Below are 16,673 nucleotides of genomic sequence, written 5' to 3'. Positions count from 1 at the left end.
TTGTTCTTCTCCGCAGAGGACAAATTCAGCGTTCCGGAGGAAATTCGCAAGCAGAAACTATCCAAGTTTGCCAAAAAGTACATGGTGTGGCAAGCGATCTGCTCTTGCGGAAAGCGGAGCGCCCCCTTCGTGATGACCGGCACGGTAAACGGGCAGGTTTACCTTAAGGAGTGCCTACAGAAGCGCTTACTACCACTATTGAAGCAGCACGGAGGCCCAACCATCTTCTGGCCGGATCTCGCTTCGTGCCACTATTCAAAGGACGTGTTGGAGTGGTACGAAGCCAACGGGGTCACCTTCGTGCCAAAGGAAATGAACCCGCCCGACGTGCCGGAGTTTCGCCCAATAGAGAAATATTGGGCGATTATGAAGCAGGCCCTCCGGGAGAACCCAAAAGTTGTCAATTCGGAGGCGGACTTCAAGAGAAAATGGATTTCTGTTCAAAAAAAACTACCACCTGACGTTGTACAGAACCTTATGGACGGGGTAAAGAGGAAGGTGCGAGTATACGGGCTTGGGCTCGAAGTATGAATAAAAAGAAAATGCCAAAAGTTGTTAAAAAGTTTTTATTTTACTGTCTAAAATTTTCAAAAGGATCGGTCTACTGGGCGAATTTCTACATCGTTTTTTCCGTGATGCAATTTGATGTGACACACCCTTTACCTATTCTAAACATTGTACGCACTCGAGGCACAGATGAACTCGAATCTCCATATGAAGGGTGGGAATCAAATCATCGCACTTGATCAATGGATTGTATTGCCAGTAATTTGTCTACCTTGTAGTTTACCAACTTCCATAACACGTTGATTGTCAACTACGAGAAAACTCGTAGTTCATCGACGAGTCATCTCGTAGTTGGTAGTCAACGTGCGAAGCAAATCTCATTATTTATCTCTAATGAAATACTCTGAGATCATTGTTAAGCATTAACCGATGACAGCATTGTTGTACCGAAAATTGCACATATGCATATATGAACATGAATAAATGCTTGAAATGACGAAAGCGAATTTTAAAACCGGAAATTCCCAAAGGCCTGTGTTCTCATCCATGGATTTGAATGATTGAGTCTGCCAGAAGAGAATGGATTTTCCACCCATTTTGGCGAAAGTGACGATAGCCTTGCATGTTCGTCATAACGTCTACCGCCCGCAGATATGATCCAACGATCCATTGTCATCCGACTAATTAAACAACCAGAGCACGTCCATCATGAATTACGAAACGATTAACGGGAAGTAATGACAGAGAGAGCCGTGGGGGTTCCACACACGGAAACCAATGTATTAGTCACTGGCTGTTTATTCTTTTATTGGGTTATAGACGAAATAATTATAGCGACCTAAATCGGCCTGGCTTTGAAGTGAAATTACTTGCACGCGATCAGATGTGTTGATAGGCCAGTTCATTGGAAACGAGACTGACAATGAACAATCGGTTTTTTGTCGTCAACATAGCAATAAAAAACCAAAATCTTCACGCGAACAGTGGAAGCCTTACGAATTGTACAAGAAACCAATGAAATTCAAATAGACTGAATAGGGACGGACAGGTTTAAAAAGGTGGCTACTGTTTTGCATTTTGTGTAAAATGATATATCTTACAAACTGTGGAAATTTAACCGAAAGAGAAACAAAACAGTAGTCATTTAACTGCTGTCACTAGCCCTTCCAAATTCACTTTCTAATACACGCAGTTGTTTTTGTTTAATTGCTAAATGAACCATGCGTTATAAGTGTGATGAGAAACAACGTAGAACAATAAAAAGTCCTCGTTGAATGTAAGGAAATATTTTTTTTTAATGTAATATACAGATCATACTGAAATGAAATATACAGATTGACTGTATAAAAGGTTAAAAAATTGTAGCAATGTACAACTTAAATCGTATACAATAATTAAACAAAATCTCCGTGCAAATTTTGTTCCAGGGAAAATTCTTAAAGACGAATTCATCATATAATATGTGCTTCGTTTTGTCAAAGATTCCTCAGTCTAGGTTTTATTTTCTCAAATTTTGACGATTTGCACAGTTTTGTTGAATGAGCCATCTCACCCCATAGCTCTGTACAGTATGAATAATAATTAATTTTGGTTATTCAACACAGATGAAATCTATATACGTCAAAAATGATGGACAAAATGAACACTGGAATTCTTATCAGGTCTCTCTAATAAAATTTCGGCTCATCACGCCAAGGGCATTTCCTTAATCACAAATATTTGCTGGATTCGTGTAAGATGAACGAAAAGGAAAATATACTTTCAAAAAATCAATGAACAACTCTTAGACTGCTCAGCTTATATATTGTAGTTTCATTTTGTCTAATTCCTCGGCACAATTCGTCGATTGACATCCGAGGAAAGAGAAGCAACTCAAAGACACAACTTTCCAAAGTATTATTTCAAGTCTGTTTCCACTGCAAGATGGGTGGATTTTTCGCACTCAATTTTCCTGATGATAGATTGCTGCCATCGTCCGAAAGAGAGTGACGAGGGTGGAAAACAATTTGGAGGGGCTTCGAAGCCCCGGAAAGAAATTTCCCGAAATGTTCAGCTCTCTGTACGAGATCCTAGAGTTATGTAGAGAAAGCATTTGGTTATTGTTCGCGATTCGATTCGAACGAAATCGTTTTGGTAAAGTTTGTTATAAGTTTCTCGGTTTTAACAGAGACTTTAATTTGGTTTGACAATAAGGAAAGTATTATGCAACATTCCATTGCGTTCAGTTTTCGTGTAACTTCAAACTTCTTCGAAATTGCAGACTCATTTCGGAAAAATAATTCGTGTACAATTACGATTTCTGTTACACAATAATCATTCCAGCTCCCACAACTAACAACTTCCGGAGATGAGAGAATCAAAGCTTTATAAACTTTGAAGTTTGCTATTGTATTCGTAGCTTTGATGGCATATTTTTTTCCTTTTTCTCTTGATTCTGTCCGCGCCATACCCTCAAGAGCGTTTCGAACAGCTGCTATCGGTACTTTTCCTCGATATTAAGAGCCTTCATCAGATGATAATGCTTTCCTGTCTATCACTGTCTATATGTTCAGCTCTATGTTTTCCGAAGGGCGTCCAATATGACCATTTTCTTCATATTCTCCCTGTGCCCGGCAAGCTTTTGATATGATTTCCTTGTTTATCATTGACGTCGTTCAGAAGCTCACATCCATCGCCTATATATTTGTATACAATCTCTACACTGTCAGTAGTGAAAGGAGAAGCTGCGGGTGCGATTGATCCTAAATTAATTCATGCATCCCCTCGTTTCAAAGCCTAAAACCAAGCTTCTTTCCTTTCTTTTGAATGGTCGTGTGTGTGTGTGTGAACTGTTGTTCCTATCTTCACCACAGCATTAGCTTATGTAAGCCATTGCTGCGGTTAATGAGAAAATGACTATCGGTTCCACGCATCCTTTGCTACGTGGTGACCGTTAGCCTCCTGGCATAATCATCTTCATCACCCTTTTCCAAATGAGCAAGCCATAATTAACCGTTCAATTAATCACTCCACAATAAATCAGATTGAAAGTGAAACTTTGTGTTGGCCTTCGACGGTTGGCTGGCTGAGCAGAGTAGCCAAAACGGCAAATCTCAAGCGGAAATTGTATGTCGATAACCATACTCTCTGTAGAATTTTATGGGCTCATTTCGAGCCTGCATGAATGTTTTGTTGATGCATCTAAATTCCAATCCAAATTAATCATGTTGTTAAAAGTTATTAACACCTCGTTGCGCAGATTGATACAGAATGATAAAAACAATAACTGTATTAAGTGTTGAATTTCAATCGTCTGTTTTATACAATGTGGAGCTGAAATAATTGAATGTTAAAAGTTTCTCTGCATTGGTTATTTATATTAAACCAGGAAAAGCGGACAATTACTTTGATAGTTTCGAACAGATTGCTGGTAATACGGTAATACCCAGCAGATCCACTATTATCAATGCGCTGTGTTAATCGATCTCGGAAGCATTGTTCAACTGTTCCCAACTATTTCATACAGCTTAATGAATGTGTTGCCATGATCCTAGAATAATTGTTGTAGATAAGCGATTTGAGATGCCCCATGAAAAAGTCTGCGTATTATAATACTGCACAATTCTTTATGATACAGCACAATTTTTTGAAGCAACAGAAACCATATGAATCATGGTCAATTTATAGAGTTGAAACTCGAGTTTTTTACGAAGAACATAATTTACAGAACATGCGACAATCCTGCGAAGAGGATACACATGATCACATATAGACATACGAATACACACTACGCAAATGCCCTGACTTTACACTATATCCGCATAGAATATTGAACAAAATCTTGCTATGCTTTATATGCTAAGCGGATAAAATACTTAGAAGACGAAAAATGGGGCTCTTGCAATTCTACAATTACGGCTATTTATAAAAATTACAAAAATAATATCATAGAAACGTCAAGTTGTTTGATTCGTTTATTTATGAAAGGGTTATAAAGGGTTGTGGGACATTTCATAACCATAATAAGAGTTGTACCTTTTTATGAATGGGTTTCATCAGTTTTGTTTATTATTTGGATTTACTGAACATTGTTCGGAATGAGATATAATAGTAATATTGAAAATTACCTCATGAGAAACTTTTGTATGGGATATTGTGGTTGGTACATATTTTCCATCATTTAAGAGAAATAAAGAGATATTATTGTATTCTGTTATAGTAGTTTACGAGTATTATTTGGCAATGTAATAAACATCATTAAAATACCGCTACCAGTATTTGAACCGAAGAAGGAAAGATGAATAATTTGAGGTATGTTCAGTTATGTATGAACACTGCGGAGTTGCGAAGTATATATAAAATTCAGTATAAATTTACATCCAAATCAAATTAACTTACCGTAAACTTGTTACTCTCCGTCATTGCGTCACGTTCGTTGTTCCTTCGTTCCCCGTACTCGACGTACATTATGATTGTGCTGCACCTACGATATCTCACAAACTCCCAACCGAACTCACTGTCGCGGAAAATTACATACCGACTTCCAGTATTACGTACACCTTATTTTAATCTTCAAAAACCATAACACCGCCTCTCGTTCAACCCCGTTGGAAGCACCGCATTCTATCTCTGCTTTTTCCACGGTGAGCAACAGGAGCGTGAGATCACACGTACATCTTACTTTTATATTTTTTATGAACCTTATTAATGTCTTCGACAGTACTTATTTGGAAATTGCGTTAGCGATTTTATGACACTCGCGAGGAAATCGTCCCGAACCGTGCACAAACCCACGTACATTCACAGCACGAATTTTCACAGCATGAGTAAACAAATTACCTATAATATTACAGTCCTTCTGTTCAACCACGGTTATTGGAAGGGAAACTCAGAGACTCGAGAACACGCAAAGTAACGACTAATAAAGATTGAGATTTCTTTTCCTCCATCAACGGCCTATTTCTGAGGACGAAGGCTTCAATGCTTCCTCCGTCTACTGCAGTGATTTTCATTTAAAAGGGAAATTGAAAACGTTGTCGCTAATTATTCTTTCTTGGAACACACACACACTCCGAAAGGGTAGAGGGACTACTGCTAATTGAACACTTTGCACGGTCACCCTTAACTGTCAGTCTCTGTTTCTGCCTGGCGGCTGCGGCATGGTTTCGTTTCGGTCATCACGTAGTGCCCGTTACTACTGGTGACAACACTGTGGCCCGCAACGGGATAGGGACCGGTTTATTTGCCAAGACTTAGCGAATGAGAAGGAGCCGGACGTTTTTCCATTCACCCCTCCGGAGAATTCAGAACGTTGCCAGCCGGAGTGTGTGGCCTGTAAGAAGAAAACAAGAAAATTAAATTTTCACATTTTTCTTGCTATTCACGCTTCGATGGCCGTTTCCGCAATAACTTCCCACTTCAGCCCCCTGGTCCCACGAGAGGGAGGGAGACTCTTCGATGTCAAATCACCGCCGTTCTATCGATTTTCGAAACGTTGTCCTTTGGCCAGGAGAGCGACTTTAGTTTTTTTTTTCTTTATCTATATTGCTTTTCCTGTTCGAACGAGAGCGAACGAATTTCCATTACTGCTTTGTAGTTTAGTTTGTATGTTTCGCTAAGAAGATCATATTTTTCGTTAGTCATTCGATGTCTGACAAGGGATTTCTCCAGGTTAGGTCGTTGTACTCCTGGATGCCATGACCTTTCGTTGTGCTAAACCATTTTTTTTTTGTTTTAAGTTTCAGTTTCATGAAACTCTGTGAAATTAAACGTCACAAATGGTAAAATGTACATTAATTGATTTCCTATCCTATCAACTCTAGATGTAATTGTAATCGAATTGGCATTTCATTCCAATAGAAAAAACTAATCAACAAAAGATTTTTTAAATGCATTATCCGAGATTAACTTTAGTTTTTTCCACAAATTCTCTCCTATCTCTCTTATCAAAGCGGTAATCTATGTTTTTGGGAAAAAAAGTCAACTGGAGTCAAGTCAGATGAATAAGGTGGTTGCATAATGAGCTTTTGGTTAAAACGATAAACATAAACAAGAATTTTCATTTCCAATAATAAGTCCGGTGAGACAGAGCGTTATCATCACAAATCATGTTTTTTCGACGAGTCTGTGTAATATTTTCCTGCGAATCGACACATAAAATTCTATTTGCAATTTTAGATATTTAATTTGATGACAATTCGTATTTCTGTATCAAAGGCGTAATATTATCAACAATATATTTTTAAATCATGTTCCACAAAATCGACAGACGAAAAAAATGGACCAAACCAAACTCTCATGTTCATGCCATCGAAATGATACCTAAAGCTTGTGCCAATTATCAACATTTTGAATAAGAATTTAAATATCATGGTTCCCATATCAAGTACTGAAGACAAACCACATTGGGATTAATAACAATTTTCAATTGCGAGCGAACCGAACGTAATTAAAATATTATTGATTGCTTCGAACGGACGACGACAAGGGATACCACCACGCGTGTGTTCTCTGATCGAACAATACTACCCTGGGGCCTTCTCGCCAAGAGAAAGGCTAATAAATAGAACAATTTAACCCTCGATTTCCGAGTAGGTCCGGTGCGACGGCCAACAATCTGCGAACCAATTGAATCGAACGCGAACACAACTGGCCCCGCGGGGCTCGTCTGCTGTATGCTCGTACTTATGAAAAGGTGGGATGCAATGACTGGAACCACCGTTCCGAGTCCGGGCGTCCGAACAAATGGTTAATGAAATTGAATTAATTCGATTTTATCGATGTAAATTGAATAGCTTTGTTTGCAATTACGATTTCCATCTTTCATTCTCCGATGGCGATTTTCATTAGGCCGAATGAGAGCTGGGTCGTCTATAAAATTGTGCTATCGTTCACACGTCAAGGTGTGCCGTTAGCCCCTAGCTTTGCTGAATGAAATTGTACCTCAACATGTAGACCTTGTGTACTGAAATATTTCTGTTTTGTGAACGGATTTCCAGTTAACTAGGTTATATTGGGCATGATGGTCAACTTATCAATAACTTACCGAGTCCTCTGATGCCCAATATACCAGATGTACAACAGAGTGCCAAAGGATGGCAAAAGCGACCCTCTAATTTTCTATCGGGACTTTCTTTTTTTTTTTCTTTTTTTCCTTTTGCCTGATTCGGTTTTCAAAAAACACAAACATTGACGGCTCTACGACACTGGTGAATGATTAAGCTGATATTTTGCATAGAGTAATGCGGGGCAAAGATGCGCGCCTAACTGTTGTCGTTCAATAACTCTTGAAATAAGAGCAAATAAAATTCCGTTTGCTTACCAAATTGTAACTATAGGAGAAGTGTGTAATACGCACTCCCTAAGCGAGAATGAATGGAATGGAACTCGACTCAATAAATATGACCCACAGTTATCACCTCTAAATCGGTTTCAAGCAACAAAAATCTTATAGAACTGATGTAGAAAACTACATCTAAAATTGCTTCCCAAGAACATTATTTTTCTTATTTTTTTAAAGCATGTTACGAATGTAAAACTTGCTTGGTAGGATTCTATCATTGACTAGCACGATTGCCATTGCACTTCTATTCTTGCTAGTTTACGAGAAAATCAGGCGGGTCGAATTGCCCGGCAGGCGCGTTTTAGATACATCTGCTCTATATATTAGGCTGTCAAAAAAGTCCTGCGGTATTTCCACGAGGTGTCGTTGTAAGCGCGTAGTTCTAGTTGTATTAATTGTATGTTTTGTTTGGTTAATTCGTTCGTGAGTTATAGTGTCGCAAATATGAGCAAAATAAAAAAAAATCCGACATATTTTACAGTACTACTATGACAAAGGCAAAAATGCATCTCAAGCTGCCAATAAAATTTGTGCAGTTTATGGACCCGATACAGTTTCCATTTCCACCGCACAACGATGGTTTCAACGTTTTCGTTCTGGTGTAGAGGTCGTCGAAGATGCGCCACGCTCCGGAAGGCCTGTCGTCGAAAATTGCGACAAAATCGCTGAATTAGCCGAGAAAAACCGGCATAGTAGCAGCCGTCCCTATGGCCAAACGCTCAATTCGGACCTGTACTGCCAACAACTGGACCGCTTGAAGGTAGCACTCATGAAGAAGAGGCCATCTTTGATAAACAGAGGCCGCATTGTCTTCCATCAGGACAACGCCAGGCCACACACTTCTTTGGTGACGCGCCAGAAGCTCCGGGAGCTCGGATGGGAGGTTCTTTTGCATCCGCCGTATAGTCCGGACCTTGCACCAAGTGACTACCACCTGTTTTTGTCCATGGCGAACGAGCTAGGTAGTCAGAAGTTAGCCACAAAAGAGGCCTGTGAAAATTGGCTATCCGAGTTTTTTGCCAATAAGGAAGCGAGCTTCTATAACAGGGGTATTATGAAGTTGGCATCTCGTTGGGAACAAGTCATCGAACAAAACGGCGCATATTTGACTTCAAACAGATGATTGTAACTAATTTTATGAACAAATGAAAATTCAAAAAAAATACCGCAGGACTTTTTTGACAGCCTAATATATTACCATCGAAACGTAGTACAAGAATTTCTCGAGTTGTGTTTGTAATTGGACAAATACATATTTTAATACAAAAAGACAAATGCGCACTTTTGCCCCATAGTGGGGGCAAAGGTGCGCACTTATTGAATTGAACTTCTGAGGTACCTTATACCCATAATAAATGCTTTATCATCAGAAGGGGGAAAGCATTATTACTAGAGGGTGTAGGCACCGTCCAGTAGGCAGGAGGGAGTGTTCTGTGTTTTTATGGGTGGAGAAGAGTGAGTGTTATAGTCGAACATACCACGTGGAAATTTTTAGGAGGAAGAATACTGACAATATAAAATATCCGAAAATGTCCAACATTTGAAACAGAATTCGTTTTTATTAACAAACTAGCTGACCCAGCGAACTTCGTCCCACCCACAATTGATATATTGATATAAATCATTCCGTCACCCACAAAAATTATTTTTATGTACGTAATCTATACTCGCGGTACATAATTTCTTTTTTGAAATATAAACCTGATGCAGACTAAGACACATCAATCCTGATACTGACTGTTTAAATCCGTGGCTCCGTTCTTGAGTTAAATCGTAAGGAACGGACAACAAATCATTTTTATTTATGTAGATCAAGTTTATAAATACATAGTTACCTTCACTTGACTTATTTGAAACTCATTTTTGAAAAAAAAACAATATTGATTTGAAGTTCATTGTAAAAACATAAACATAAACGAAACATAACCGTTATTGAATTGAATGCATGGTGAAAAAAAACATTTTCCATTTGAAATTCATTTTGAACTATTTTTAAGCAATTGTTTATTTTTACTCCTCATCTTAGATTTCGGTTCTGAGGATTCCGACGCTTTGCCTTGAAGCGCTGTTGCATCGTTGCGCTGTTGTGGGGTTCGAAGAGAAAGAAGGTGGTTCCCCATGAAACTAGAAGCCCAATATCTTCCTGCTAGTTTTGCAACTTTGTTGAATTCGTGCTGGAGTTTGTTGGCTTCCGAAAAATCGAACGCCATGCGCCGTAAATCTTTGAGAGTCATACCATAGAAAAATTTGTCCAAGGGCCTGCAGATCCTCAGACTGCTCACTCGTAAATACCTATCTGAACCGCACTAGGTGCTCGCTGACACATTCCAGCAGAAGTAGAAATGTCAATAAAAAGAGATTCAAATCTTAAATCACTTTCTTATATGAGCCTCTTCCTAAGAGTTGATTCAGACATACCAGCTTTACGGCTTCGCAGACAACATTGACATTGTTACCCGAAATTTTGAGACGATGAAGGAGACTTACATCGGATTGAAGACTGAGGCCAGTAGCCATCAATACGTCGAAGACAAAATACATGCGAGGAAGAGGCTCCAAGAAGACAAATGTTAGCCTCCCACCAAGAATTCAGGTTGGCGATGACGAAATCGAAGTGGTAGACAAGTTCGGGTACTTGGGCTCACTGGCGACCGCTGATAATGACACCAGCAGAGAGATACAAAGACGCACCATGGCAGGAAATCGTGCTTACTTTGGACTCCGGAAGACACTACGGTCGAGTAAAATTCGCCGCATCACAAAGTTAACCATATATAAAACACTGATAAGACCGGTAGTCCTCTACGGCCACGAGACGTGGGTTATGCTCGCGGAGGACCAGCGCACCCTTAGTGTATTCGAGCGGAAGGTATTACGCAGATGGAGGCAGATGGATGACGGGATGTGGAGAAGGCGAACAAACCATGATTTACACCAGTTGCTGGGAGAACCACCCATCGTACATACCGCGAAAATCAGCCGGCTGCGTTGGGCTGGGCACATTGTAAGAATGACGGACGACAGCCCAGTGAAAAAAGTCCTCGACACCGACCCAATTGGAACGAGGAGAAGAGGTGCGCAGCGGGCAAGATGGTACGACCAAGTGGAAGCCGACTGGCGGATCCTACGCAGACTACATGGCTGGCGACAAACAGCTATTGACCGAGGTGAATGCAGACGACTTCTGTGTACAGCACAGGCCACTGGGGCCTTTTGCAGATTAACAACAACAATACCAAAACAACTGCTCCATTTTCTCAAAATATTTTCCCATCTTTTCGTAGGAATATAAGCGCTGCTCTGCAAGGATTCTCGAAATAAATCCTCTTTTCAACGCCAGTCACAATACAATGGAAAAACGACTTTCTTTTGAACCTGGGGAACAGCATTTTTCATGGAATTTTTCGGTTTTCCTGCTATTTTTTGTTAAGCTCAGGTGTAACCATTACTTCCGATCTTCTGGATCTTCCCCATGGCCTTCAAACATTCATGTCAACAGATGGCTTCAAATATTCGTATTTGAGATTTATATGCCCAATAACCTGCCCTATCATAGGCAGCCACTTTCCATTTCTTTCATGTCACCATTCAGTCCGGTGGCAGAAAAGAAGTGGGATTGGGAGAGATTCAAGGGAGCGAGTGAGCGAGATGGGAGATGGTCTCGCTCACTCGCTCAGTTTTCTCTCTCCCAACCCACTTCTTTTCGGCCACCGGACTGAACAATGACATGAAAAAAATGGGAAATAATCTCGCTCACTCGCTCGCTTGACTCTCTCTCAACCCACTTCTTTTCTGCCACCGAACTGAACGATGGCATGAAAGAAATTGACTCTCGCTCACTCTCCCTCACTTGACATCGGACTGAACGGTGACATGAATGAAATGGGAAATGGTCTCGCTTCGTAATCCGGTGGCAGAAAAGAAATGGGATTACCAGGTTCAGTCCGATGGCAGATAAGAAGTGAGATTAGGAGAGAGTCAAGCAGGCGAGTGAACGGGACAATTTCCCATTTCTTTCATGCCGTTCAGTCCGCTGGCAGAACAGAAGTGAGATTGGGAGAGAGCCATCGTTCAATCCGGTGACAGAAAAGAAGTGAGATTGGCAGAGAGTCAAGCGAGCGAGCAAGGGAAATTATTTCAATCCGGTGGCAGAAAAGAAATGGGATTAGAACCATTTCCCTGTCACTTCGAAAGTACAACCACATGGCTTTCCGATCGAGTACCGGGTTATTTAAGCCATCGTTCAGTCCGGTGGCAGAAAAGAAGTGAGATTAAGAGAAAGTGAAGCGAGTGAGCGAGTGAGACCATTTCCCATTCCTTTCATGCCACCGTTCAGCCCAGTCCGGTGGCCGAAAATAAGTGGGATTGGGTGAGAGTGAAGCGAGCGAGCGAGTGAAACCTTTTCCCATTCTTTTCATGCCACCGTTCAGTCGGGTGACAGAAAAGAAGTGGGGTTGGGAGAGAGTCAAGCGAGCGAGCGAGTGAGATTATTTCAATCCGGTGGTAGAAAAGAAATGGGATTAGAACCATTTCCTTTTCACTTCGCAATTACAACTACATGGATCGAGTACTGGGTTATAAACCATCGTTCAGTCCGATGGCAGATAAGAAGTGAGATTAGGAGAGAGTCAAGCAGGAGGGTGAACGAGACCATTTCTCATTTTTTTTCATGCCGTTCAGTTCGCTGGCAGAAAAGAAGTGAGATTGGGAGAGAGTCAAGCAGGCGAGTGAGTGGAATTATGTCAATCTGGTGCCAGAAAAGAAGTGGGATTAGAACCATTTCCCTGTCACTTCGCAATTACAATTACATGGATTTCCGATCGAGTACCGGGTTATAAACCATCGTTCAGTCTGATGGCAGATAAGAAGTGGGATTGGGAGAGAGTCAAGCAGGCGAGTGAATGAAACCATTTCTCAGTCCTTTCATGCCGTTCGGTCCGCTGGCAGAGAAGAAATGAGATTGGGAAAGAGTTTATTTTTTATTTCAATCCGGTGGCAGAAAAGAAATGGGATTAGAACCATTTCCCTGTCACTTCGCAACTACAACTACATGGATTTGCGATCGAGTACCGAGTTGTAAGCAATCGTTCAGTCCGATGGCAGATAAGAAGAGAGTCAAGCAGGAGGGTGAACGAGACCATTTCTCATTTCTTTCATGCCGTTCGGTCCGCTGGCAGAGAAGAAATGAGATTGGGAAAGAGTTTTTTTTTATTTCAATCCGGTGGCAGAAAAGAAATGGGATTAGAACCATTTCCCTGTCACTTCGCAATTACAACTACATGGATTTCCGATCGAGTACCGGGTTGTAAGCAATCGTTCAGTCCGATGGCAGAAAAGAAGTGGGATTGGGAGAGAGTCAAGCGAGCGAGCGAGTGAGATTATTTCAATCCGGTGGCAGAAAAGAAATGGGATTAGAACCATTTTCCTTTCACTTCGCAATTACAACTACATGGATTTGAAGGCGATCTAGCGTAGTGGTAGCATCCATATTCCTAACACTGAAGGTCACGAGTTCAATTCTCACTCCCGACATTCTTCCATAAATGGAAGTAACAGTGACGAGCCAGCCAAAAGTGTTGAAAGTCACTATAATACAGATAAAAAAAAACTACATGGATTGAGTTCCGGGTTATAAGCCATCGTTCAGTCCGATGGCAGATAAGAAGAGGGATTGGGAGAGAGTCAAGCAGGCGAGTGAACAAGACCATTTCCCATTTCTTTCATGCCACCGTTCAGTCCAGTCCGATGGCAGAAAAGAAGTGGGATTGGGAGAGAGTCAAGCGAGCGAGCGAGTGAGATTATTTCAATCCGGTGGCAGAAAAGAAATGGGATTAGAACCATTTTCCTTTCACTTCGCAATTACAACTACATGGATTTGAAGGCGATCTAGCGTAGTGGTAGCATCCATATTCCTCACACTGAAGGTCACGAGTTCAATTCTCACTCCCGACATTCTTCCATAAATGGAAGTAACAGTGACGAGCCAGCCAAAAGTGTTGAAAGTCACTATAATACAGATAAAAAAAAAACTACATGGATTGAGTTCCGGGTTATAAGCCATCGTTCAGTCCGATGGCAGATAAGAAGAGGGATTGGGAGAGAGTCAAGCGAGTGAGCGAGTGAGATTATTTCATTCCGGTGGCAGAAAAAAAATGGGATTAGAACCATTTCCCTGTTACTTCGCAATTACAACTACATGGATTTCCGATCGAGTACCGGGTTATAAGCCATCGGTGGCAGATAAGAAGTGGGATTGGGAGAGAGTCAAGAAGGCAAGTGAGCGAAACCATTTCCAATTTCTTCCATGGCACCGTTCAGTCCGGTGACAGAAATGAAGTGGGTTGGGAGAGAGAAAAGCGAGCGAGTGAGCGAAACATTTTCACTTCGGTAGCAGAAAAGATGTGGGTTGGAGAGAGAGTCAAGCGAGCGAGAGTTTAACTGAGTAACGATACAATCAATTTTATTGGAAGGGCGACTTACTTCTTACGGAAGCTGGATTTGGATTTGGATTACTTTGTAATTGTGCAAGAAATCCGTTAAACGCCTAAAAGATGAACGAACATTGAGCCCCAGATGCAGACGTTTAAACATTTACTCCATGCATTTTCTAAATAAGCAAATGTGGTTTATTCACACAAAAACACTAGGCTCCGAACTTTGCAATTAAGGAAAACGAAAAAAAATTATTTTCACAGCACTATGCAACGTCACACATCGCGTCCCTGTTTCCCAACAGAAAAAGTCGTTACGAGCCATAAACTGTTGTGAAATTGTTTGCACACATGAAAACATAACTTCCCGGCGTTAGCTTTTCTCATTACCCTGCACATCGCCACTAGTGGATAAGCAGCAAATAACACCAACATAAACCTAGCGCAGTTACAGAAAGTAGATGACGGTCTACAAAAAAACACTTTTTCACCAAAATGGTCCACCGGTTACTCTACATGGCCATGGGGAGAGCAAATAAATACTAAAAAGAGTTTAACAGTCGACAGTACATGAAAATTTTGTTCCATTCTGGCGCAACTGGGTGGAGAAAATGCCCCTCGCGAACCGTTTCAATATTCAAAAGATCCTTCGGCACATAATAAAATGTTGTTATCCAATAACATATTCAAACCGAAACTAAATTTCCTCAATACTAAATATTGCTTGTGCTCGGCATCCCGCCGATATCCTTTCCCAGAAACGATAGGAGCCTAAGCAGCATATATCACACAGAGCTCGACTGCACCATCTGCCCAAGGAAATCTCCTATCCTCAATGCGCTGTAATCCACCCGAGCGGAAAGGGGAAACTAGAAGGGAAATATCGCACAATTTATAGTATCCGTTTTTTGCTCTTCTGTCTCTGTATGGATTTTTCTTCAATGAAAATCTCTATTGCGAATGCGAAGGGAACCACAAACGACTAAATAAATGCTTCTTCATATTTTTTCGGCTGTTCTGTTCCGACTTTGTGCCCGACACACGCTGCAAAAGTTCGCTATTTTTTATGCCTCCGTGGATGATGAGCCCATCACCGGCATGTAATGGCCCATCTCCGGATCCTATCCGGAGTTCATAATTTTCCCCAATTCTTAGAGGATTTCTTCCTCACGCTTTCTTTTGTTTGCTACCTAGGATTCCAAAAGCACGGATGATTTTACTGCGATCGATTTGTTTTGTTTGTTCTTGTTAGAAAAGAGAGGTAAACATTGTTGTGCTTACCTGTGCGCTGTATTGACAAAAATAATAAAAATTGAAAAAATGATTAAAAAATTCGAAAGAAATTTACCGAGCCTTTCTTTTCTGTTTACCTTGCTGTGGATTGCTCGAAAGGACCGTTCTGAAGGGTATGACTGAAACTGGGTGGTTTCCAAAAAGTGTACAGTGAGGAAAAGTGACAAAAAATCACACATCTTCATTGTTTATTTTTATTAAAACTATCGAGTTGGTGAGTCTTTTGCCGTAGAGCAATGATTCAGCCCCCTAGAACTTCTCATTTCCGCAACGTCTTAAGATGCGATTAATGGGTACAATATGCATGTTTGATCGATCCCCCTTAGAGAGTGATCCAATTCTGGTATTGTCGAGTACAACAGGTAGTTTTGTGAAGATACGTCGGTAATCAATGTATGCAATATTTGTTACCCAGATGAACCGGAGATACCAGGTAATTCTAACCAAAAGCGAATATAAATAACCATTCTTCAACAGATGAGAGCATTCGAAATCGAACTATTATTACAGAAACATCAAAATGAGCTGCAAACCTAAACCTTTACACGGAGAATACGTTAGCTCGGAAGCTAACGCACTCAACTCAAGAAGTCCTTCTGTTTTGAATAAAAGCAGCCTTAGAGCAAATAGCGCCTCCGGATCGGATACAAAGAACACAATTAGCGATTTTGCCCGGTCAAAAAGTTCGTCGCTCAACAGCTTGACTAAATGCCCTGCATGCGACGAATCGTTGGCAAACTGTCGGTGTGATTCGGAGTCGGCCTCTGAAACAGATTCGTTCTATCGACAGTGGAAACAGCATCTCCTGAACCCATCATTTGATATCAGTTCCACTGCAACTGTGATTAGACGCACATTCCACAAACTGTTACCTGCGGCACGTCGACCGACAAATCCTGTTCCCGTTTGCTACGTGCAACCGATGAGTGTCAATAATGTTCCGGTTGACCCCCATACAGGATACCCTGTAAATCAAATGCAATATCCAATGCACGCGAGCGGTTGGCAGTTTGTTCCTCAACATCGGTTCAATGATGTTCTTCAACAAGCAACGGTACGACCAATGTATACGCCAATGAATAGAATTAATGTCAATGATAAAAATATGTAGATATATATAG

The 16,673-nt window shown here is 40.9% G+C and overlaps 1 protein-coding gene across 3 annotated transcripts in view; it reads right to left on the bottom strand.

Annotated features, from left to right (window-relative positions):
* The window catches only part of LOC129779491 (facilitated trehalose transporter Tret1-2 homolog), a 369,343-nt gene that overhangs the window by 319,573 nt on the left and 33,097 nt on the right, over positions 1-16,673 (bottom strand). For all 3 annotated transcript variants that reach the window (XM_055786978.1, XM_055786977.1, XM_055786979.1), the window contains exon 2: positions 4,885-5,818. In XM_055786978.1, the coding sequence (XP_055642953.1) occupies positions 4,885-4,953 (69 nt within the window). In that variant the 5' untranslated portion in view covers positions 4,954-5,818. The remainder of the gene's footprint in view (positions 1-4,884; positions 5,819-16,673) is intronic.

This window comes from Toxorhynchites rutilus, chromosome 3 (genome assembly GCF_029784135.1).
Source record: "Toxorhynchites rutilus septentrionalis strain SRP chromosome 3, ASM2978413v1, whole genome shotgun sequence".
NCBI lineage: Eukaryota > Metazoa > Arthropoda > Insecta > Diptera > Culicidae > Toxorhynchites > Toxorhynchites rutilus.
This window is presented reverse-complemented; position numbering and strand designations above follow the sequence as displayed.